This window comes from Cyprinodon tularosa, unplaced genomic scaffold, assembly GCF_016077235.1.
Source record: "Cyprinodon tularosa strain WSP-4 unplaced genomic scaffold, ASM1607723v1 ctg26, whole genome shotgun sequence".
Lineage (NCBI taxonomy): Eukaryota > Metazoa > Chordata > Actinopteri > Cyprinodontiformes > Cyprinodontidae > Cyprinodon > Cyprinodon tularosa.
The window spans coordinates 1,739,727-1,764,340 of NW_024038961.1; the positions used below are offsets into that span (position 1 = coordinate 1,739,727).

General features: G+C 37.9%; 1 protein-coding gene across 1 annotated transcript; it reads right to left on the reverse strand.

Moving 5' to 3' along the window:
- Window positions 1-432: 432 nt before the first annotated feature.
- Window positions 433-24,359, reverse strand: mrpl3 (mitochondrial ribosomal protein L3). Its single transcript, XM_038288973.1, has 10 exons — window positions 24,142-24,359; window positions 16,877-17,058; window positions 16,695-16,786; window positions 10,811-10,909; window positions 7,905-8,004; window positions 7,755-7,815; window positions 5,854-5,965; window positions 5,688-5,765; window positions 5,498-5,575; window positions 433-664 (listed from the first exon to the last, which is right to left on the reverse strand). Exons 1-10 carry the CDS (start codon window positions 24,225-24,227, stop codon window positions 509-511), a joined length of 1,044 nt encoding a protein of 347 aa, XP_038144901.1. The 5' UTR covers window positions 24,228-24,359; the 3' UTR covers window positions 433-508.
- Window positions 24,360-24,614: the final 255 nt, after the last annotated feature.

The window sequence follows — 24,614 nt, forward strand, 5'->3', positions numbered from 1 at the left end:
ATGCACAAATGTCAACCTTTGTCAGCCCTCATCTCCTCTTTCTCCTCATCCTTTAACTACCCTCCACACCTTCTCCAGCTCATCTCGCCCCTTTTTCCTTTGTATTTGCTTCCATGCTTATACTCAATTTATTACTCCCCTCCTTCCACGACAGCTCGTTCTGTCTGTATTTCACTCTTCTTGCTTTATTGTATCCAGCTCAACCCCTTCTCGCCCTCTTCTCTCCATTCTGCATTGATATTACACATTTCTCTAACATATCCGGGTCTTTGTTGTGGTTCATTGTCTTTTCTTTCTTTCTCTCTCTTTATGCTTGGGGATCCTCTAGTGACATCACCACTCTTACAGTTACCATGGTTTCAGCGGAGAGGGACAGTAATATCATTTTTGATCAAACAGACCGATCATTTTACACACATTTGGAAACAGGAGTTAGTTTCAGGAACAATTCTTTATTAAAGCATACACAGTTATGGCAGGTTTTGGGAAAGGTTTTGTGTGAGTGAGTCTAAGGTCCTGTTAATGTTAAGGACGGGTCTGTGTGAACGAACAAGTCGTCATCGTACAGATCTTCATCCAGATCGCCTTCCTCTTCGGTGAAATAGGTGGGAAAAGGAGGACTAAGCAGAGAGGACCGTCTGGTTGGAAGTATGCTGTCGCTCACCTGCAAAACACAAACATACACTTAGTAGAATAATAAAAATCTGATGAAATGGCTGCAGTGGCAGCAGGAAAACATATTTCCCAAGTGGTTTTAAAAACACAGGAGTTTATTACTCAGAGGCAAATTTACATCTAAACAGCTGTAAGGAATGTTGGGCCAGTATTTCACACAAATGCCTCACAAAGTTCCTCAAATAAATGCTGAAGTTTATAAAAGAAACACTTTTTTTTTTCCTTGTTGAAAAAAGTAGGGATGTCCCGATCCAATCCTTTCACTCTTTTCTTCTTAGAGAATTAATAATAGCTTTTTGGACAAAAACTTTGAATGACTGCTGATATGACTGTATCCACTGCATGCATAGTCTAAGCCTAGGAGAGGTTTTATTTGAAAGGTAGTTTAAAAATTAAGACTCGTTTCTACATTAATGGCTTGTAAAGCAATACCTTAAGCCATGTTTTTTGTTAATGCAAGTATTTCTCCCCAGCTCTCTAAGGCTTTTGCTGCACAATTCAAAAATGTTTACATTTAATTTTTTGCTTCGCTTTTGGATAATTCTGCGTCCACATAGTCTGACTTACTCCAATACACAAGCTCCCCCAGTAGGTGGTAATATGAACAACATAAAAATAAAGTTCAAACAAATAAAGCAGTGCTGGAAAGTGAAAAAAAAAATCTTCTGAAAGCTGCTGCTTAGGTTTTCTTCAACACCATTGACCATTTTTACGCACAAGTCCTTTAATTTAAAGATGAATTAAAACAGTTTTAATAGAGCAAAAAAGAAATGAATAAATAACCCTGCCAAAATATCGATATAGCCTCTTTATTCATTAAATGTACTATAAACCAGGTAAAAAGGTTTAAATGTGGTAGAAAATCAAATTTTTGCAAAAATATGCATATTTTCCCTTATTCAGCTTCCAACCATGGGCATATTTTATAGGTATTTGCATCCTTTTTTAGATGGTTAACACTGGATAGTATTCCATGAAGTGTCCTGTTAAATCTTTTGATTCTTAAAATCATAGGGTTTTATTTTCCATGATCAGTAGGAGTTCCCACTTAGCATCACAAATGGTGCAGCTGTGGACCTCACAATTAAAATAGAGCAGGGGTCTTCAACGTTTTCTAGGACAAGGACCCCCAAACTGATAGTGAGATGGAGCGGGGACCCCCTAATTATATATATATTGAATGAAATTGTGTTATATCAAACTGGTCCTATAGTCACTATTACAGATGGAGTCATGTAACGGAAGTAATTTCTCCCTGGGATTATAAAGTATTTCTGATTCGGATTCCTGGTTGATGGGACTGGTGTTGTGAATGAAACGGTGCCCAGCTTAAAAGAGCTCCTGTGTGTCGCTGAATGTGTGCATTGATGACTGAAAGACATCTTCTGCCTCCATTTATCTGTTTAATACAGTGTGTTGAATTCATGTTTATGTGTATTTAAAGAATTTTTAATTAGTGGAAAAATTGCAGGGGGGAATATAAAAAAAAAAAGAGTTATCAACCAAAACTTTCGCGACCCCCATGCAGTACCTCGGTGGAACCCCTAGGGGTCACGGACCCCCTGTTGAAGACCTACAAAATAGAGAATATGCAAAGGCCAAAATCGCTGTTTATGGGGGATACCACAAGATTTCAAAGTGAAAAGAATACTTAAATGTAAAAGGAGTAGTTCCCCAAGTTATTGTCAGATATTCAGAAAGCAGACTACGTAGGGCATAGCTCCATATCATTCCATTACACAATGTTAAACTAATACATGATTATGTAGCAGCAGAACAACTTCATCTTGAGGTTCAGGTTGCTCAGGATTAGCTGTAATCTAACTGACTGAGTGTAGCAGCATATCAGCAAACTGTGAAAGCACAGTTAGCAGGTACAAGTTTAAAGACAACTGCAGATTTATTTGTTGTCTGATAGTTCTTTCAAAGTTAACTAATGATGCGTTTGTCAAGGGCGACTCATGGTCACAGTTTTATACAATAATTCCAAACGTGGTTTTAAAGCGGCATTCATTTTGTTAGTTTTGAAAGTATGCAGACAGGAAAGTGGATTGCAAAAGAGATGAGAGACATTCGGGAAAAAAAACAGCAGGACCGGGACTCTAACCTGTCACAGCTAATATGTGGATCATGCAGCATCCCGCTACTAAATTTTTTAAGCATTAAAATAAATTTACTTTAATCTAGAACCAGATTGGGACTTTGTATTTTTGAGCTCAAAAACCCCAAACTTAAAAAAATAAAAGAAGGATGAAAGTAGCAACCGATGTTTTACGATGCACTGATAAAAAAGCCAAACAGTCCTAAGAAGTGCAGGATGATTTACTTTAAATCGCAGAAATACACGCCTGTGTTACCCAGTCGTCCATATCTTGAAGCGAGTCTTACAAAGTTCAGTGTAAATGAGATCAGTATCTAGTTAGCAGACCTTCTGACCTCAGTGTGAAGTAAACAATACATGCTTCACAGATCCTTGACTCCTGGATCAATAACTAATATGTGAAAGATCATTAAAATAAAAACACCAATTTTCAAACACGTAGCAAATAGTTTCTCCTGGCTAACACTCAGCAAAATGCTCCAAGCAGGTCTGATGACAGGTTTTTATGTGCAGCTGACAGTAAGCCAAGTGAACGGAGCAGCTCCAGCTACGCTAACATCTGTTAGCCAGAAAATTATCTCAGTCGTTCAACTCTTTTATAAACTTATCTGTTTTTCAATTTAAAAAATCTTTTTCCAACATAAAACTTAATGTTTTTTATGTACTTTAATTTTCACTGTCAGGTCACTCAGGGTTCCTACAGCATAAGACTTTTTAAGACTTTCTAATGCCACTTGAAATAAAAATTTAAGACCAAATTCACAAGAAACACAAGAAAAACCTGCTTGCGACAACTTAACCCAAAGGTTTATTTTAACATAAACCCCTGCACTAATGTTTCAGATTTTGAAAAGCTTCCCATACAGGAAGAAAGCTAAAAACACACAAATGACAGATACTTTTTAACAATTATTTAACTGAATTCACAAACTTTGTTTTAGCAGGGAACAAAACAAATCAGTTTTAAAGCCACAACATAACCAGTGTTATGTCTTTTTTGCAGCTATTTTTCTTTGTATCGTTTTCTTAGTATGTTTGATTTGGTGATAAGTGGAGGCGTTGCAGAGACAAGGGTGGAACAAAACTGAGAAATACCGGCTGTTTCTCTGTAACTCGATTTTGACCCTTTGTGTTTTGTGCTTCACATGTGCGACTTCCCTGCCTTAATTCCCATCGTTCTGAGCTTGAATGACTTCTTGCACAAAATACACTGTGCCTCATGTATGTTCCCTGTTTTTAGCCATGGAGAAAACTCTTGGCTGGATAACCAATTTTCGTTACATTTACAATTGCTCATATTTTCCAGACAAAAAGTAAATGGCGCATCTCCCAAATGTCCCGGCTGCAACAACGCTTTTATTGGTTCCGCTATCGGGACGGAACCAATAATGGCGAGCCGTTATTTTTTTTTCATTAAAAAAAAAAAAATAATCCAATTTTAATGTTTTATTTAGATTACAAAAATTAATCGTAATAAATGTTTTAGCAATTAAGACCTATGAAAGACTGATTTAGGACATTTTAATACCAATTAAGGCCTTAGTTTTATTTTGAAAAATTTAATGCCTTTTAAGACTTTTTAAGGACCCGAGGGAACCCTGACACTAGTCGGGTCTAACAATGACAAACAGCCCGCCTGCCGGCGACGGATGTGAAGAATGAAGGAGCACAAAGGAAGAAGGAGGACCTGCACTTGAAGCCTGAAGCCATTCTGTTCGAGTGGGGAGACGGTACCCAGTCACAAAACGTATAAGACCATGAATGGAAGGCCAGATAATGGCATGGAAAAGGAACTGATTCTTAAAGAGGCCAATTTTAAAGTTTCCACTGGCTATTTTGTGTGATTTATGGTGATGCAGACACACTCAGACGTAGCTCAAGGACCCGGAATCACACCCCTGTATCTACTCCTCACTTTAAATTCAGGTAATAACATTGCAAATAACTATTAGGTGGTGATCAGCATGATAAACGACAAAACATGCAAAAACACAACTCTGTAAAACCTTCCCTTAGAGTAATTTACTTCTAACAGTTATGATGGATAATCATTTTATTTTCCCACAAGTTTCACTTTAATTTTCCCTTGGCTACACTTCAAAGAAACCCTGACACAATGCAGGACTCACAGCCTCTAATGAGTTATTAGTTAGATGTCTGGGGAAAAAAAAATCAAAGGGAGTAGAAAAAAAAAATTGTTAGCTTCAGTTTTAATTGCAATCAATAAAGCAGATATGTTCCCTGGTTTATATCTTTACATTAGGGCTGCTAAAAAGAATAAAAACAGGTAAAAACCTGTGGCCTTTATCTAGAGAGATGAATGTGTGCGTTTGTGTGTGAGGCTGAGATGGGTTAAACGAGCATTTGTATTCATTATTACTTGTCTCCAGATCAAATAAGAATCCAGGTAAATGCGACACTCGCAAACTGATGAGGTGAGCACAACATGCATTTTAAGCAGATGGATGTTTAGGATTTTACCCACATCATTAAGGTGCATGCCTCCATTTCCTGTCCCGAGGGAAATACATATGCGTGCACACACACACACCCATGCTGATCCAGCGCGCTGTCAATGAAGATAAATCGCACCGTCTTGCAGGTGGGACGGCATTTCGCAGGTGCAAGGTCACTCGTCGCAGTCAGCTTTCGAAACATGCCTGAGCTGACCGCTGACTTCACACTCCACGTTATGTGTGGCTTGTTTTTTTATTTGTTTACCTTCAGGACACAGTTCCGATGACCGGGGACAGTGCCGTGAACGTACAGCACATTATATTTGGTATTCACCCTCCATATCTGTGAGACAGAAATGTGAAAACAAAGCAGATTGAACAAGATTAGATTAATAAAGGATTGAAGGACAAACGGGTTCAAAGCAGAATTGGCCCGTGTTTGTATCAGCGCTTACCTTCAGGCCGTGAGCTGTGATGTATGTGTTGCCCATTCTTCCAGGCATCTTCTTTCCTTTGAAAACTTTGGCTGGATCCTAAATGCATAGAAATATCAGACAAGCTTCAATAATAAAGGAAAAGAAGCAAACTTGTCATGTCTGTGTGTATTGCTGCATCCGTTACCCCTCCTGGTCCAGAAGCTCCTGGTCTGCGATGAGTTTTGGTTTGACCGTGGCTCGCTGGCTGACCTTTGAATCCCCAACGTTTCATCACACCTTGGAAACCCTTGCCAATGCTACCAAAATACACAGACATAAACATTCACAACCATGATATGCAACTGGATTTAGGAAGTTTTACTGAAAAATGTATGGATTACAGTCTGAACGTCATTGGATTATATAGGGATTTTATGTGGTGGACCAACTAGAAATGATGCATGCTTTTTATAAGAAATAAATAAGACAACCTTTTTGAGAATAAAACGTCTGGAAAGTGGGACCGAGGTTCAACTTTCACCAGAACAAGAACCCCAAATATGGATACCAGTGTTTCCCCAACATAGGTCAGGGCTGATTAATGAAGGGGTCGGCAACCCGCAGCTCTTTAATATCCCGCTTGTCGCTCCCCGGAGCTTTTTCAACAATGTATGAAAATGGGAAAAGGAATTTTTTTTTTTTTTTTTTTTTATATGGTGCAAAGAAGGTCAAACAAACATTCATTGTGTTTTCCAATGCTGTATAAATCTGTATATTAAATCAATTTAAACAACAAATGTAAATGTTTCATAGTGGCTCTGTGCCAGGCAGGTGGTTGCTGTTAACCCATTTAGGCCGGGAAAGCATTACTGCATTTCTACCATTCAAGCCGGGGGAGCTGTTGCGTAATTCTACCATTGACGCCGGGAGAGCATATAAGTCAGTTTCCATGTATACAGGTTTTTGCACCGCCTGTCGGCCTCTAGGCCAATGAAATGCATCAGAATAGAGGCAAAGGAGTGACGTAATTACCCGCTGGTCATTGTTTGGGAAGTAAAAGTAGGTGGGCCAACTGTGTATGGTTGTAAACAGTGCAGCCTGCCACTGCACATTGAGTGCTTCGGCAAGCACTATCGTCGTTACATGTGAATCAGACTGTTTAAGTCATCAGTATGTTCTGTTCATGTTCTTAACAGTTCATTAAGTCACTGACACAAGTTGATATTATTTATTATTTTCTTACTATTTTTGATTGAAAATATTAATGTTCACTTTACTTTTACATTGTTTTTTTTTTGTGAAGGAGTATCTAAATAAACTCAATTTCCCAGGAAAGCCACAGGTGTAAGCTTTCAAATACTTTTTGAATTTTGTTTCTATCTGCTACAGAAGCTGAGATATCAATAATTTACTAGGCATTGACACAGTTGCTGAATTTACAGAAAAACTTCAGGTTTTAGGGGTATTTTTTAAAATCGGCCATAGGTTTTTAAGGTGTTTTTTCCAGGCGTTTTAGGCCTAAATGGGTTAACAAACTGGTGGGTGTGTCTTGGGCCATGGATCCCAAAAGGGAAAAAAGGAAGATAGTTGATGAGAACTTAAAAGGAGGATTTAAAAAAGAATGGACGGAAACATTTGCTTAGATTACCTATGTGGAAGAATTGCTTGCATTTTTGCTTTGTCATGAGAAGTTGTCAAATAATAAAAAGAGTAATTTGTAAAGGCATATCCAGGGAAGCCATGCTAAATTTGCAGCCGACCACCAAGTTGGGAGTGAGAGAAAAGTGTAATTGCAGAATTTTGGAGCTAAATCAGTCTCAATTTTCACAAATACACATATGTGATTCATACATGCACAGGACAAGCTCCACACACCCACAGCACGATTTATCATTCACAATAATTTCCTAACATACAAATGACTAAAAGAAAACTTTATCAAATATAAAAACTTCATAAAGCCTCTTCAAGTCAGAATTTAGATAGATTAGTTATTTAATGAAAAACAGAAACATTAAATTATGCAAACTAAAATCTTCAATATCTGAAATGTTAAGAGATCTATCTAAGTGAAGATATGTTTAAAAAAGAAAAAAAACAACTTACGATCTGGCTGTGACGTCGACATATTGACCGGGCCGGAAATGTGCTGCATATAGAGGAGTGCCTTTAGATCATAGAGACAAAATAAAAGAGTTATCGAAATTTGAGTTTACCATTTAAAAGCTAAACTCAATCTAGAAGTTTTGCTCATACCGGGTTTTATGACTGCATTGTCTGACACTCTAAAGATGGTGACTTTCTGTTTCGGAGGAACTCCTGCGTTCCTGAACATCTCCATTTCTTCGTCTGACTTCTGTCGTCATGATGGGGAAAAAAACATAAAACAAAACAAAGATTGATGGGATTGACAGAAGAAATAGAAGCAGCAAGAGACAGTTTGACTTTTAAAATATACCACCTTTCTCTTACAGAGGAGCCAAAAACACACACTCACATGCAAACGCTTGCAGTCTTGGCAGTGAGAGTCTCTGACATTTGCTTTCACTCCGCTCGCTCTCAACTCAGCTCATCCAATCACTCCAAACTCTCCCTCTTCCCTTCTGTTCACTGAAAATCAGTCTGCCAAAGCTGCTCCCTCCAACAAACGCTGACTGAGGCGTGATGCGGCTGTGAGGAGGGTTTAAAGCAACCCCAAGAGTCAAATCCTGACACTGATCCATCAGGCATCTATCGAATCACAATGAATACCTTATACCCTAATTTATTCACTCCCTGTCCACTGTTTTCCATGAGATAACAATGGAGGTATAGAGCATACATAGTAAGTCTTTGAAAATGGAATCTTTGAAGATGTCCTCTACTGCTGAAGGGGACAGAGGATGGATATGTCGCTACGCATGTTCAACGTCTGATGAAAATATCTGATCTTTATCTCACTTTGGTTTTATATCATTTGGACTTGAAATAAAGTTTTGAATTAACTTTCAGATTCAAAATAAATTTGAAAAATATTTTAGGACTGTTTAAGGATTTTAACCTGGTCAGAAGCTATTAATCCATTCAGTTACAGTATGATCAGCAGGTAGGCTGACTTTATTCAGTCATAAATGAAAATATATTATTTTTAAACCAGTCCTATGGTGGCTCAAAATAATGTTACAAGATGCACTAACTGGCCACTTTATTAGGCACACCTTACTAACACTTAGATTGGTTTCATTTTACCTTAAGAACTCTAATAATTCGTCAGAAGTACTCATTATAGGTTTAGTTTCATGTTGATATGGTGGCAGTAGCTGCAGAAACTTCCTACATGAACACTGAAAAGACCAAGGAGCTCATCATGGACTTCAGGAGGAATGCTGACCCACATCCACCCATCCACGTCAAGGGGGCGGCGGTGGAGCGTGTAGAAAGCTTTAATTTCCTGGGAGTCCACATCTCGGAGGACCTGACCTGGATGACCAGCTGCTCCAAACTCATCAAAATGGCGTTCCAGCATCTCTTCTTCATGAGGTCCCTGAGGAAGAACCATCTGTCCTCTGTGATCCTCACTAACTTCTACCACTGCACCATTAAGAGCATCCTTACTAACTGTATCACAGTTTGGTATGGGAACTGCTCTGCCTCAGACTGAAAGGCGTTGCAGAGGGTGGTGAAAGCTGCCCAGCGTATCACCAGGGCACTGCTCCGTACCATCAAGGACTTTTACAGTAAGCGTTGTCTGAAAAAGGGCCAGGAAAATCACCAAAGACGCCACTCACTCTGCACACACACTCTTCTCACTCCTGCCCTCTGGGAGGCGTTACAGAAGCCTACAGACTAGAACCACCAGGACCCGGAACAGCTTCTTCCTGACACCTGTCACGCTCCTGAATGCCTCCTGACACCAACTATAAGGACTGTACACCCCCCACACAGCCCATATACACACAGTTTCTGTATACATTTAAATAAATATTTATATCCTGTACAGCACTTCTGCATGGATGCAAACTACGTTTTGTTGCTTTGTACTTGTGACAGTGTAATGTCAATAAAGTTGAATTCTATTCTATTCTAGATGGGATTCTCCTTATAGCTGCTCTTTTGGAGACCACTGCCCTACAGTGAACTTAGTTATGTTAAAGGAAAAGGTCTGATGATCTGAGCTTTTTGCCATGGTTGCAGGAATTTCCTTCTAAAGCTGTGAGATCACTCTGGTCATGAACAGAAAACCAGCAACAACGTCCATCTGACTGAACCACTGATGTCAGACAGGATTGAAACATGTTTTCATAATGTTTCTATAAAACCAAGGCTCAGTGGACCAGGTGTTGTTTTCAAATCTATTACTGACCCATTGAGGCAGATATATTGTTTTAGTTTTCGGTTAATTTATCAAGAATTTCATCGATCAATTCATTAACCCAAAAAAAAAAAAAAGGGTTACTTTTAGTAAATTAACACTACTCATTAAAAAAACCCTTTGATTAAATTGTAAATGGCAAAAACATGAAAACACTCCATTCAGTGGTTACAAAATCAATAAGGTCTCATTTTTAATCATCTGTCTCTCTTTCTGTGTAAATACACACATACAAATATCCATATATAGAAGGACTGGGCAACAAGGCTGAAACATATAACCTCAGATTTTTTTCCTACCAAATCCGATCAATTGATTAATGGAAGAAAATATAATTTAAGTTCCACACTAAAAATTAGGAATACAGAGCTGTCAAAAACTTATATCAATCCTCTCCTCTGGTAAGTGACATTTATGTATGGCCAACGAAATTTGTTGTAAAATAATCCTTTTTCACAACAAACTATGAAAATATAACACATTCGATGTCTGCAGATTGTAAAGCATAAACTCATCCTTTAGCTTGTGATAATGTCAAATCTGTTCTTTGGGGAAAGACTAATAAAGGTTTATAGAAAACAAGAAGCAAGATAAGTACTTAAGCAAAAAGCCAGTGATTCAAGACATGCATTAAACCTTATGTTTCAACAGAAAATGCTCCTTGTAAATATGTACTTTAAAAGGAAAATATTAAATATATTGAGAACATTCCTGAGTTTTATTTTTGAACAAGTATCTTATGAACAAAACAGCCATTTTCAAAGTAACATCATACAAAAAAACTGCAATCCTGATGACTTCCAACACTTACATGGAACGGTGACACATTCTTCCCTCCTACAACCAGAGCTGCAGAGTGTCCATCGAACTCCTCTTTAGGGAGAAACTTTAATACATGGCAATCTTGCACCTGGGAGACATTTTAGAGCAAGAAAAAAAAAAAGAATAATCAGAAAGGCGAGGTCAGCAACACATCAGATTAGAAAACAGCCTGATTGGAGTTTCTCTGCACAGCCTGGGCTTCATGAGCAGGAGACATAAATAGCTAAGCAATTAGATGGAAGTCCCTGCTGTAAAGTATTAATATTCATCCACAGGGTTAATTTACTCCCACATTATTCGGTCTCATCTAAATGGATGACATCAAATCAAGACACACATGCACCTCTGGATGCCATGTTTTAAATGAAGATGGCATAAAGGATTAAGATTTTTATTTTCCAAAACTAAAGAAATACATTTCTATTCCAAATGATTAAAGTAAATAAGTTGCAAAAATATAATAATGGAAATACTTTTAACCCCAGAATGCATTTTATTTCTAAACTGATTTTATGTTGTAGCAGGAAAGTGATGACTTACATTCACCTAAAGTGAAAATGCAGCAGAGGATATTAGTTTCTTTGGGCATACAGTTATAATAAGAGATCACAAAATGAAAAGATTTGGAATAAGCTTCGACACCTCTGTATTAATGCTGTGCAATTGGTTTTCTTTCAATTTTGCAGTCAGAATTTATATTTTATATGATACACCGACACTAATTAACACTGATATATGACTTGGGACTTTTGAAGGATTTTCTGCTCCAAAGTAACCAGCCCTGGTGTCACCATAAACAGCGATTTTAAACTGGACAAACAAACAGCATTTTAAAAGCATGTTTTTTTTCCATGTCCGTCTTTTATCTAAGGTAAAACCGTTTTCATCTTTTAACCTCTTTGAGCTTTTACACTCTGTCTGCTCTACTGTTATGGACATTAGTCAGGCATTAGCCAACTAGCTCTCTCCCGTCTGCAGTTAGTCCAAAACGCAGCATCTTGCATCTCTGCACTGGCGCTCTGTTCGTTTTAGAATAGATTTTCAGATTTTATTGTTTGTGTTTAAAGCTTTGAATGGGATAGTTCCTCCTGCTCTGAGGTCTGAGAGACAGAGACGAGCCTTAAAACCAGAGGGGACGGAGCCTTTTCTTTAGTTGGGCCCAGACTTTGGAATACTTTGCCCCTCCATATGCAAACAGCCTCCACAGTGGAGTGTTTTAAGTCACGCCTTAAGCCCCTTTTTTATTCATTGACTTTTAACAATGCATAATTGTTTGATCCTCTGTGTCCTTTTTATTTATTTATTTTTCCTAAACTCTAACTGATTTGTGTGTGTGTGTGTGTGTTTTTTTTCTTTGCCTTTATGTACAGCACAATGAAAAAAAATGTTGTTGTCCAAAGTGCTATATAAATAAAGTGGATTGGATTATGAAGTAGTTAGAAAAAATATATCCATAAGTATGTCTGTCTGCTGGGTCGACAGGTCCAGCATCCCTGACAGTCATATCTGCAGCAATCACAGCTCATCACAGAAACCCTCCAAAGCGAACTCATGACAGAACTACATGTTCCAACTGCTTTCACTGCAGAGGAGCTTTAAGAGCTTCTCTGCAGTGAAAGGAAGCCCCTCATCCCATCCCCTGTGTGAGTCCAGGATACAGCTCATCTCAGCTGCTTGTATCCAGGATCTAACTCTTTCTGCTATGATCCATATCTCAGAAATATAGGCAAGGTCTGAATTTGAATTATCTGGTAAAAACCAGTGTCTTAATAGTGTAGTGTCCCCTTTATTCTGACACTTATAAAGGAAACCCAGAGCAAACAAGCTGCCAATAGAAATAATAATGGGCTAAATTTGACAGCAGCCAGACTTTTGATTTAAGCCTGTTGTGGCTGCTGTGACTCGGATGACTGAGAATCTGCACAGGCGTAATATAATTAGTAAATCCCCAATGGTGTCATTTACTCTCAGTTAATCCAGCTGTTCTGCAAAGGTCCCAGAGGCTTTTATTTAGAGAACATTGGTGAACAAAAAGCATCCAAACGACCAAGGAGCAAACAAGGCAGATCAGGGAGAAAGCAGTAGATAAATTTAAGTGTTAAGTTCTAAAACAATCTCCAACATTAAACATGGCACACTCCAATTCATCACCTTAAAATGGAAAGAGCATGACTAAACTGCAGCACTATCACGTATATTACAAATAAACCTGAGAACAGCATAAATCAGAGAAGATGCCTGGAGCACAGATTTATCTCAGGGACTTTAAAGATCCACAGTTCAAACAGGAGGATCTCTCAACAGGAAAAATGTAACAAAATAGAGAAGAAAGTCATTGCTAAAAGATGTGTATTTAATGTGTCTCATTTTTTTCTTGTAATGCACAAAGTAATAGTAGAATAATATGGAAAACTATTGATAAATTAATTGAAAAAGAAAAGTCAAAATGTGAGGATATCCATCTCAAAAGTAATGGAAGAATTATTGATTACTCGTTTGCAATAGAACAAATTCTAATGAATATTTTTTAAACTCTGTCCAAAAACTGGCTCAGAATTTGCAAATTGTTCATCCCGCACTGAAAATCAGTGACAAATCTGATTTTAATTTTAGTCCAATAACTAAAACAAAAGTTGAAAAATTAATTATTGTGCTTAACAGCAGCAAAGAGAAATATATTTATGGACTTGATACTATCTTTCTGAAACATAAGGACATCTTCTCTGATCCATTGACAACAATCAATCAATTAGTGAGGATATTTTCCAACAGCCCTAAACCCTGCAATCGTCACCCCGATATTTAAGAGTGGTGGCAAACAAGACATGAATAATTATCGTTCAATAAGCATCCTCAGACTCTGCCTATTGCTACTTCCTGAAAACTGTCAGGGAATATGTGTTTCAGGGAAGGGTGGTGGGAGCAGTTTTCCTTGATCTTTGTCAAGTTTTCTGACACTGTCAATGACCAGATACTCTACAGTAAATTGAATCAATATAGTCTCTCTGAGCACATCGAAAACTGGATAAGATCTTATCTGAGTGACTGACATTGTGCGTACGAGTGGATAACATCCAATCTGCGTCTAGAGCCACCTCAATGGGAGTACCGTAAGGCTCTATTTTGGGACCCTTGCTTTTTCGCATCTATATAAATGACCTCCCTATGACGTGATGTAATCATGTATGCTGATGATACTTCGATCTTTACCTTAGGGAAGAAGAGCTGGAGGTTGCTGACAAATTAATAAAAGAAATGCAAAAAGTTGCAGAATGGTTACAGACCTCTTGCCTGACTTTAAATGTTAATAAAACTGTTTCAATGCTCAATACAAACATAAATAAATAAAAAAATTAAACATGTAAAGTAAACAATGTTCTAATATTTAATTCAAATGAACCTAGGTGTAATTCTTAATTCAAACCTTGGTTTTAAAAATCATATCTAAAGAATTGGTAATAAATTGAAATTTAACTTAATGAACTGAAAAAAATCATGATAAAAAGCCTCTCCAGCACCATCACTGTAAGGTACAAAATAAATAAAACATTTTAAGTTTTGAAACTCTCATTAAATATAATCAAATTTCTGCTCTATTTAAAATAATCCATAATGATAAGAAAATGTATCACACTCAATTCGACAGCGAGAGGAGATTGCAGCATTTGGTCAACAATTGTTCGCTTATAAAACAACAAGCCTTTGAAACACTCTTTCAAACGAAATTATTTTATACATAAACTATAGTATATTTACACACCTGACCAAATGTGGGTTATTATAAGGCAAACCTGTATGCATCCAATGACTGTAATATAAGCACTGTAAACTGTGAGTGAGTGAGGGTGGAGAGTGTTTTTATGATGTGAATGAAGTGATGCTTGCATATATTATTCTGTATATATTTTATGAATTTTTGTAAGTTTAATATCAACCTGTCCAAGACTGTGGATGGAAATTAGCATTTTTTTGCTATAAACTGGCACATGACATCTCTTCTTTCTTAAAGTATTTTTGTGCTTTGTCCCTGATAAAATAAAAAAATAAATAATAAAAAATAAATAAATGTCATAAAGAGTGGAAGAGTGAAAGGTATTACAGTTAGGGTTGTCAAAAGTATCGATTCTCAAAAAAGTATTGATACTGAAATTTTGTATCCGGATACAATACTCGTTTCTAAAAGATTCAGTGCCACCACCAGTGGCACCATTCATTTAAAGTGCAGAATAGTGAAACATGCACTTTCTGAACACTGTGATTGAATAATTCTGTGCAGTTTTCAGTTTCAGATTTTTTTTTGTAAGAGGTGCAGCTGCTGAGAATGAATTTTGTTTCTTAACCGGTTTGGCTAGTATCATTGTTCTGTGTGCAAAGCATAGCTAAGGAAGGAACACTTAATTTTAATTATATAAGTTTTTTATCAAGCTTGCTTAATATTGTGCACAGCATACAACCTTTATTGTATTTATTTATCGTATTTTATTTATTAATGAAAATATTTCTGTAGAATTTTGGAGTCTTTGTTTTTATCCTTGTGGTATCGAAAATGGTATCGAGTATAGAATATTTTCCTTAGTATCGGTATCAATTGAAAAGTTTAGTATCGTGACAACCCTAGTTACAGTCAGACGACAGTAAAATCTAACTTATCTACATCAGGGGTATCCAACTCCAGTCCTAGAGGGAAGCTCATCCTGCAAGTTTAAGTGGGACCAGCCTCCAAAGCAGCTGATTTAAATGGATAAATTAGCTTCTTAGCTCTGCTGGATGTATACCTTTCAAAATCATTTACTTTCAAAACCTCATATAAGGTTGAAAGCTAAAATGCCATTACCTAGAATATACCCTCCTCACAATAAAACATGGTAGTGGTGGCATCACGCTGTAGGAAAGAGTTTCTTCAGCAGAGCCTGAGAAGCTGGTTAAAGCCAGAGGAAATACAGTATGGACGAAGTAAAATAAAGGAGAATCCTGCGAGGAAATCTTATAGAAGCAACAAAATGTAACAAAAAAAAACAAACATTGAGACCGTCAACATGGAGCCTGGGATAAAAGTATAACCACATGTTTAAATGGCCTATTTAACGTCTAGAAAAAAATCTAGTTGAGAATTAGTAGCAAATAAATGTCTACAGACATTCTACATCAGATCTGACTCCGCTTGAAATATAGTGTGAAGATGTAAAAAGCTGGTTGAGCTGCTTAACAAGACTCGTTGCTGTAAACTTCAGCAAAATGAAGCCCATAAAGTACTGACTCAGGAGGAATAAATGCAAATACGCCACGCTTTGCAGATGTTTAATGGATAATTATCGATCACAACTTCCCTGCCTCCCTCCTCTTCATAATTCTGCTCTATGTCCTCATAAAATGCATGAAAATATGTGCTTATAATAAACAGCTAGGCAAAAAAGTTTAATGGAGGTTTGAAATTGTTTTCAAGGCACTGTAGATGTACTTTAAATGAAATAAATGTTCTTATTGTGCCGCACACCTAGACATAGACACTGTACTCTGATGTACTGCACTTCAAACAAAACTTATTAATTTTTAAGTTGCTTGGTAAACTTTAGCAGAATAATCCTGACAGTCTGAATAAAATCCTTCCAAACTGCTCTAATAAGGCCCACCAACAGCCCCCAAAGAACAGGCTGCCTTTTAAACATGATCAGAAAACACCTTTCACAAAAGCAGTAGGTGGAACGATCAAACAGAGCATGAAGAAATGCTTTTATTATTGCATATCCACCTTTACTGCCAGTAAACCAGAAGGTTCTTTTAATGGAGAGTTTTTGAATGACAAACATTCAGGCTCATCTTTGCTGCTCATCAGCTGAAGAAACAACAGTAATTAAAAGAGACTCATGTTCTACCTGCAACATCGTGACTGGGTGTCTCTCTCCCGTTTTAGTCCAGATAGGAGCCATCCCCAACTTGATAGCAACTAATCCAACTCTGCGACTTCCTGCAAAGACAGATAAAATTATAATGAAGGTGCAAAACTGACAGCAACAGCCCTTCTGGTAGAGAGGCAATAAATGATACGAGCTTCTACCCTCTGTCCACTCTTGCCGCGGCCAGGGCTCATCCTTGAGAGGGTTGAGCTTCTCGGCTGTCTGATTTCTGTATTCCTCTCCTACAAGGTTTCTCATGTACTTCTGGTTGTCCTCTGTAAGGTTTTCCTCAAACCATGTGGTGGTCTTTACAGTCCTGATACAACCCAACAAAGGAACAGGGCTGAAAAAGACAAAATAAAAGAATGATTAATTCTAGGCTCAAAGCAGTGGGATGCACATAATAACACAATCGCTAAATCAGTGTAGGAATTTTTATGTAGTGCAAGAGGCACACCGCTTTACAATTGCTAAGACCATAAATCTGTGTATGGATAAAATAGAAGACCTGTAAGGCCACAATAGGATATAGAGAATAGGCAAGCAGGTAGTGAGAAGGCATCAACTGTTGGCTCACTTTAAAGAAATCAGAATAAGTTTGAGATGTTGGTCAGTCTAACTTGTTCTAGGGCTTCATGCAAGATTTTATCTTGCACTGCATCAACAATCCACAGAAACGTGAAGCATCAGCAAAGAGTGACATGGTAAGACCCGGTCAATGACCTAAAGACAGTTGGGACTATGGATTAAAATCCTGCAGTGTAGGCACCGCTACCCTGTTCAAGCCAGAGCATGTCCAGGCCCATCTGAAGTTTTCCAATGACTATCCGGATGATCCAGAGGTGGCTTAGGAGAAAGTCATGTATTATCTAAACTCCACTAGCCGTGTTTGGAGAAGGAAGAACAGAAGAGCACCATCCCAGCTGCAAAGCATGGAGGTGGAAGCATCAGTCTTTGAGGGAGGCTTTCTGCACAGGGGATAGGGCAACTACTCTGTTCAGGGAAAAATGGTGGCATGTATTGGGAGATCTTAGACAACGACTTTCTTCCTTTAGCAAGGGCATTAAGGATGAATTACAGCTGAGTCTTCCAGTATGACAACCAGCTAAAGCACACAGCCAGGACAACTAAGGAGTAGCTCCATAAGAAGCACCTCAAGGCCCTGGACTAGCCTAACCAATCTCCAGGCCTGGACCTAATAGAACATTTTTGAGGGAGCTAAAGTTCCATATTGCCCAGCAACTACCCCAAACCCTGAGGTATCTCAAGGAGGTAGAAGCGGACAAAAATAACTGCTGCAATGTGTGCAAACCTCATCAAGAACTACACAAAATGCCTGATATATGTGATGCAAACAACAGTTTGTCATAGCAACATATTTTTAATCAAAACGATTAGACTGAGTCACGCAGATTGAAGTCCTGTAAGCCCAGGCATTCACAATTCCTAGTTGCTCCATGGTAAATCTGAGATCAGCTTCTTCTCTGCGTTAAGATTCAAATTCAAGTGGACCAAAAATGAGTGGGTGAACTTTAGATAGGAGTCCCTTTGCTTCCTTTAGCAAAGGGACTCAAACGCCCCGTGAAGTTGCTGCTTTCCCTCTGAACAGGTAAGTTAAATGTTTGCTAATTTAGCAAACCTGTTAAGCATGTGGTTGGAAAGTTGGAAAAAAGTCTGCCACCTACTGGCTGGGAGGAGTCTCACTTAAGTATTTTTTAGATGTATCAAATATTAATGTCATGCAATAAATTAGAAATTAAATATTTGAGGGGGGAAAAAAATGCAGTTTTCTGGATTTTTTTTTTTAGACTTCATCTCTCACACTTGAGGAGTACTTATGACAACAATTAAAGACCTGTACAAGTTTGCGAGTGGAGAAAAATAGCAAAATCTGCAAAGTATGACATTTTTCATCACTCAAAAAAAAGGCATTTTTGGATTCCTAAATCAAAAACAAAACAATGATTTAAACAGAAAAGTATAGCTTAGGCAATTATATTTTACTGCTTATTGCATTTTTTACTATCTTTAAGTCTTACTTTCATTTCTTATGCTCCTGTAAAAACATTGTTATTATAAATCAAGGTATAATTAACTTATCAGAGTGATTGGCTTAGTAAAGATCCAACTTTCATTTGTTTTATGGTAACTTTATTGTCCCCACAAGGCAGTTTTGACACTTATAACATTTAGAAATGGATCATTTTTAAGCCTCATAAACATAATTTAATCAAAAATCACAAATCAGGATTAGACAACCACTCTTAAACCCAAGGTGGGCAGTTCCAGTGCCATGGGCTGGTTAAAAGTCCCTACTGCAGCACAGCTAATTTAAATACTTTATCTATCTCTGTAATCAAGCTCTGTAGAAGCCTGCTGATGGTTTTAAATCTGTAAAACCTAAATCAGTAACACCTGTAAAGCATACACGACACCGCCCCTTTAGGATCAGAACTGCTCACCGTGGCTTTAGATTTTGGTTTGAAGGCAATGATTTCTGCAAGATAAGTCAACCTGCAGTTGTCCTAAAGCAAGAGTGCAAAATAAAAGGCCTCTAAGAGGAACAATTGATAGAAATAAGAAGCAAATTGGGAAAAAAAATATATTTCTACAGAACAATAAGTTTTAAACTGATCCCAATGTAAATATCTTTGTTTCTTTTAATACAAATATTCTACCTCACAAGACACAGAACTGCTGAAACCCCATCTTTGCCACTTTCTATCCACTGATTACCAACTAATAGGACTGGCATAATAGCTGCCTTTCCCAGCGTTTTAGGGATGGTTTCCTATAAATAGGCTCTCAGACATACTAATGAGAAAAACTCCATTAGTAAGAATTTTTTATCTTTCTAAGCTGTGAATAAGTCCGCTGCTCGTCTGTTTGAGCTCATTACAAAAGTAAAGACGTGGAAGAGAGATTGCAAACAAGTTGAGCTTTTCATAGTTTAGTGTGAATAAATGTGTCGGCACAGTTTGCCACCAAAGGATATACTGTACACATGAGTCATTGCTGCGGAGCTACACAAGCCCTCTCTAACTGTAGAGCTGCCTTTTTAGAGCTGATGAATGCTTTCTAATGTTAGACGTGCTTTTCGTCTTACATGCAATCACAACTTTTCCCTCTTGGTTAAATTATTATATTTTAAAGTTTCCCTTTCCTACTCTTACAGTCCCATTTAATTGTGGATATGACTTAGAATTAGACAGATTTATTTGGTCATTTTTTATACACAAGTGTAAACAAAAATAAGTTTTGTTTAGAACAGCTCTCTAGACAATTTCATTTTTAAAGTGCAGCTTTGATAAGGTAAGCAACAGTTGTTGAGCTGCTACTACTGACTCCAGCTCCTGAAGCACTATTATAATGTATATGGTTATGATTATTATGTTATGGTTATGATGTAATCATATAAATTTATCAAAACTAGCCAAGAGAGATAACTACATAAGAGACATTTTCAGGTTACAGCATCTATTGTCACATTTTAAATCAAAGGTGCATTAGAAAAAACCCTCTTCTGGAGAAGTTTTAGCTTTATCTGGTATCATTTCAAAACTGCCATGTTTTTTTTTTTTTATTTATAATCTAATCTAACAACTGTTTAAAAAACAATCTGTAGGGATGCAAATTATTTTGCCGATTGGTTTTTCTGATGAATTTTTTTTTTTCCAATTAGTTAATTTACAATCAGACAGCAAAAGGTGCTTTATGGTAGGGCTGTGCCTTCAAACCAAAATCTGACTGTTTTTCCAGTGTAGTCCTGTTTCTCTGCAGCGACTAGCTGGATGTGCTCTCTTCATCCTCTGACATGGGAGCTGGCTCTGAGATCGTCTGCCTGGCTGTGTGTTTCCTGGACCGGGCTGCCTTTTACAGTTGGATTTTGTCTCCTGCTTCTGTCTCCTCAAACCCCTGCCCAGTCGGCAGATGGCCGCTCACACTGAGCCTGGTTCTGTTGGAGGTTTCTTCCTGTTAAAAGGGAGTTTTTCCTCTCCACTGTCACTACAAGCATCTTTGGTGTGAGGGATTGCCTTCTAGTCAATGAGTCGATGCAATCAACTGGTTTCCCTAAAATAGAAAATTTTGAGTCAATTTGACTGGATGATCTGGTGAACTGTAAAGTGCCTTGAGATGACGTGTTGTGAATTGGCGCTATATAATTAAACTGAATTGAATCGCGATAAACCAAATTTTTGCCATTACCGTCATTCACTACAATAACCGGCGACAAATTTCCCATGTCACTATAATAAATAAACTTAATTCTGCTGTTTTTTTTCTGTGTGCACTAGTGTCTGGTCGTTCCTTCCCCTTTGAGACACTGCAGCATGTGTGGAATCACAAGACTTCACCGATCCATTCAGAAGCATAAACAAAGAGAATGGCAGACAAGCCCAGTGAAGAAGCGTCTAACAGCTGTAAACAAAATTACATCAGTTAATCCAGTGGAGCCGAGGGAGAGCAGAGAAGAAGCTGAGAAAGCGTTATCAGAGGGTGTGGCAGACCTGTTTTGAGTTAGGGTGTGAGAGTTTAAACGCACATTGTTCTCACTGCACGCTCAGTTTGGTGGCACCAAAATTGCACCATAGATTATGAGCGAAAGAAGACAAAATGCAAAGTTTGTCTGAAAACTGTAGGGACTAAACAAAGTAACTCATCCAACCTCCACCAGCTACAGCACGGCCACGCTGATGAGTTCAAAGATGTGCAACAGGCCCCATTACCTTTGCGCAAAAATGTTTATCTCCTGTTCAGTGAAAAATTGTTAAATGTTTAAACCTGAATAGGTACAAGACGTTATTTATTCAATAAATAAATAATAAACAGAGCAGTTGCATTTCCTGCATATGCTTTTATTTCTGATAGAGGAGCCGGAGCATTTATCGTTATGGAGGTAAATCTCATAATATTGATTTGAGGAGTTCATATCACCCAGCCCTAATTTAGAGCCCATTTTTTTATTATAATCAGATGAAATCAAAACTCAGTTCCTCATGGAGTATATTTACTGACAAAAGTTTTTCCTCTTTGATGTACAAAGTATATTTGTAAATGTTTGTGGCGCTTTGCCTTCATTGCTGTTCCGTGTTTGTTTAGTTTTTTCTATTTTAGGTGAATGACATGTTTTATAGCCTTATGAAGTTTTTACTTTTTACTTGTTTAAAAAATAATACTAAATTATTTGCTGACTATTTCAATAATCGGTTAACCCAATGAAATTTTTTCTACCCGCCAAAGTGACATTAGTGAAAAGGTTCAATATTTCTCCAAAACTGATTAAAAAGAAAGAGACAGGTCTGGGAAATGCTTACAAGAACACTTTATCCCACAAGGGCTTCATGCAAGATCTGATTTTTCCAATAAACATATACACTCACCGGCCACTTTATTAGGTACACCTGTCCAACTGGTCGTTAACACTTAATTTCTAAGCAGCCAATCACATGGCGCCAACTCAGTGCATTTAGGCATGTAGACATGGTCAAGACAATCTCCTGCAGTTCAAACCGAGCATCAGTATGGGGAAGAAAGGTGATTTGAGTGACTTTGAACGTGGCATGATTGTTGGTGCCAGAATGGCTGGTCTGAGTATTTCAGAAACTGCTGATCTACTGGGATTATCACGCACAACCATCTCTAGGGTTTACAGAGAATGGTCCGAAAAAGAAAAAACATCCAGTGAGCGGCAGTTCTGTGGGCGGAAATGCCTTGTGGATGCCAGAGGTCAGAGGAGAATGGCCAGACTGGTTCGAGCTGATAGAAGGGCAACAGTGACTCAAATAACCACCCGTTACAACCAAGGTGGGCAGAAGAGCATCTCTGAACGCACAGTACGTCGAACTTTGAGGCAGATGGGCTACAGCAGCAGAAGACCACACCGGGTGCCACTCCTTTCAGCTAAGAACAGGAAACTGAGGCTACAATTTGCACAAGCTCATCGAAATTGGACAATAAAAGATTGGAAAAACGTTGCCTGATCTGATGAGTCTCCATTTCTGCTGCGACATTCGGATGGTAGGGTCAGAATTTGGCGTCTACAACATGAAAGCATGGCTCCATCCTGCCTTGTATCAACGGTTCAGGCTGGTGGTGGTGGTGTCATGGTGTGGGGAATATTTTCTTGGCACTCTTTGGGCCCCTTGCTACCAACTGAGCATCGTTGCAATACCACAGCCTACCTGAGTATTGTTGCTGACCATGTCCATCCCTTTATGACCACAATGTACCCAACTTCTGATGGCTACTTTCAGCAGGATAATGCGCCATGTCATAAAGCTGGAATCATCTCAGACTGGTTTCTTGAACATGACAATGAGTTCACTGTACTCAAATGGCCTCCACAGTCACCAGATCTCAATCCAATAGAGCATCTTTGGGATGTGGTGGAATGGGAGATTCACATCATGGATGTGCAGCCGACAAATCTGCTGCAACTGTGTGATGCCATCATGTCAATATGGACCAAACTCCCTGAGGAATGCTTCCAGCACCTTGTTGAATCTATGCCACGAAGAATTGAGGCAGTTCTGAAGGCAAAAGGGGGTCCAACCCGTTACTAGCATGGGGTACCTAATAAAGTGGCCGGTGAGTGTAGAATAACGGTGTAAATTAGAGCTGAAACAATTAATCTGAAACGGATTAATATTTTTTTTAAAGAATCATCAACTAATTCTTTACTGGATAAATTGTTGAATTGTTGTCTATACTGAAGTATAGAGACTCTAAAACATGCTTTAAGCTGAAAGAGCGACCCACTTAGAACAGCAACTTCACCAAAATTGTTTTAAAAAAAAAACATATACATATTTTGCATTTAAGATAATATAAAAATAACATTTGTGTAAGTCAATATGCTCTATCCAGAACTCCACAAGTGGAAAAGTTTTAATTCTGTACAAAAATATATTTTTAGGAATCTTTTACTATTATATAATCTACAGATTAATCTATGATCAAAATAGTCGATTGTTGCAGCCCCAGTGCAAATACTGTTAGAATTACGAGTGAGAACAAAAATATCACATTTTAAAAGACATAAAAGCAGTACTTTAGTGAATCCAATAGCTGATTAAATTTGTGATGATAATAGCTGCACTCTAGGTTAAACTATTATGTTCTTAGAGGAGGAAAGTTATCATTTTGTTGCTATGTTTTTTTATTTTTATTTCAGTTGCTCAATGAAAAAAAATGACTATGATAGCAATAAGATGTAATTTAGAAATCATATTTTAATATACCAGCGCCTAATATACAATGCTGTCTTACCTAAGACTATGATCAGCAATATGAAGAAGCGTTTATACAATAACATCCTTAGTGTTGATGTAGAAAAGGAAGGGCTATTATTTTTTTACTAAGAAGAGAACCATTCAAATCTGTCTGGAATCTGTCGTTAGCACAATTAGCTAGTTAGCATTTTTACCTTTTAGCTGCTGCCTGGGGGGAAATAAGCTGCGCTCCCCGCTGGAGAAAAAGCCGACATACCCACGTCGTCGTCGTCATCGTCATCTATATTCTCCGCAGGAAGGTATAAATATGACACTAGCAAAACAAAATTAAGAAGAGAAGCTACCAATGTAAATGTGACAACACATGCCGTCGTATATATTCACCAAATGTCACCCTTGTAACTTCTGGTACGACATGAAAATAATTCGGCAACACTGCGACTGATGACAAAGGTTCCGCTTCGCAATCAAAATGTACTACAGAAGTTTAGGTATTTACCTCTGACTTGCAAAAACATATAATGAATATTTAGCTATGTAGTATTTAGAGTTAGCTCTAGATTATTTCGTTTTCTAAGAATAAAGATTGCTAATTCTTTAGTGTGCCACTTTCCTGCTATATTTGACCTAAATTTGATCATTTGGGAGTGTAACTAAATGACACCCC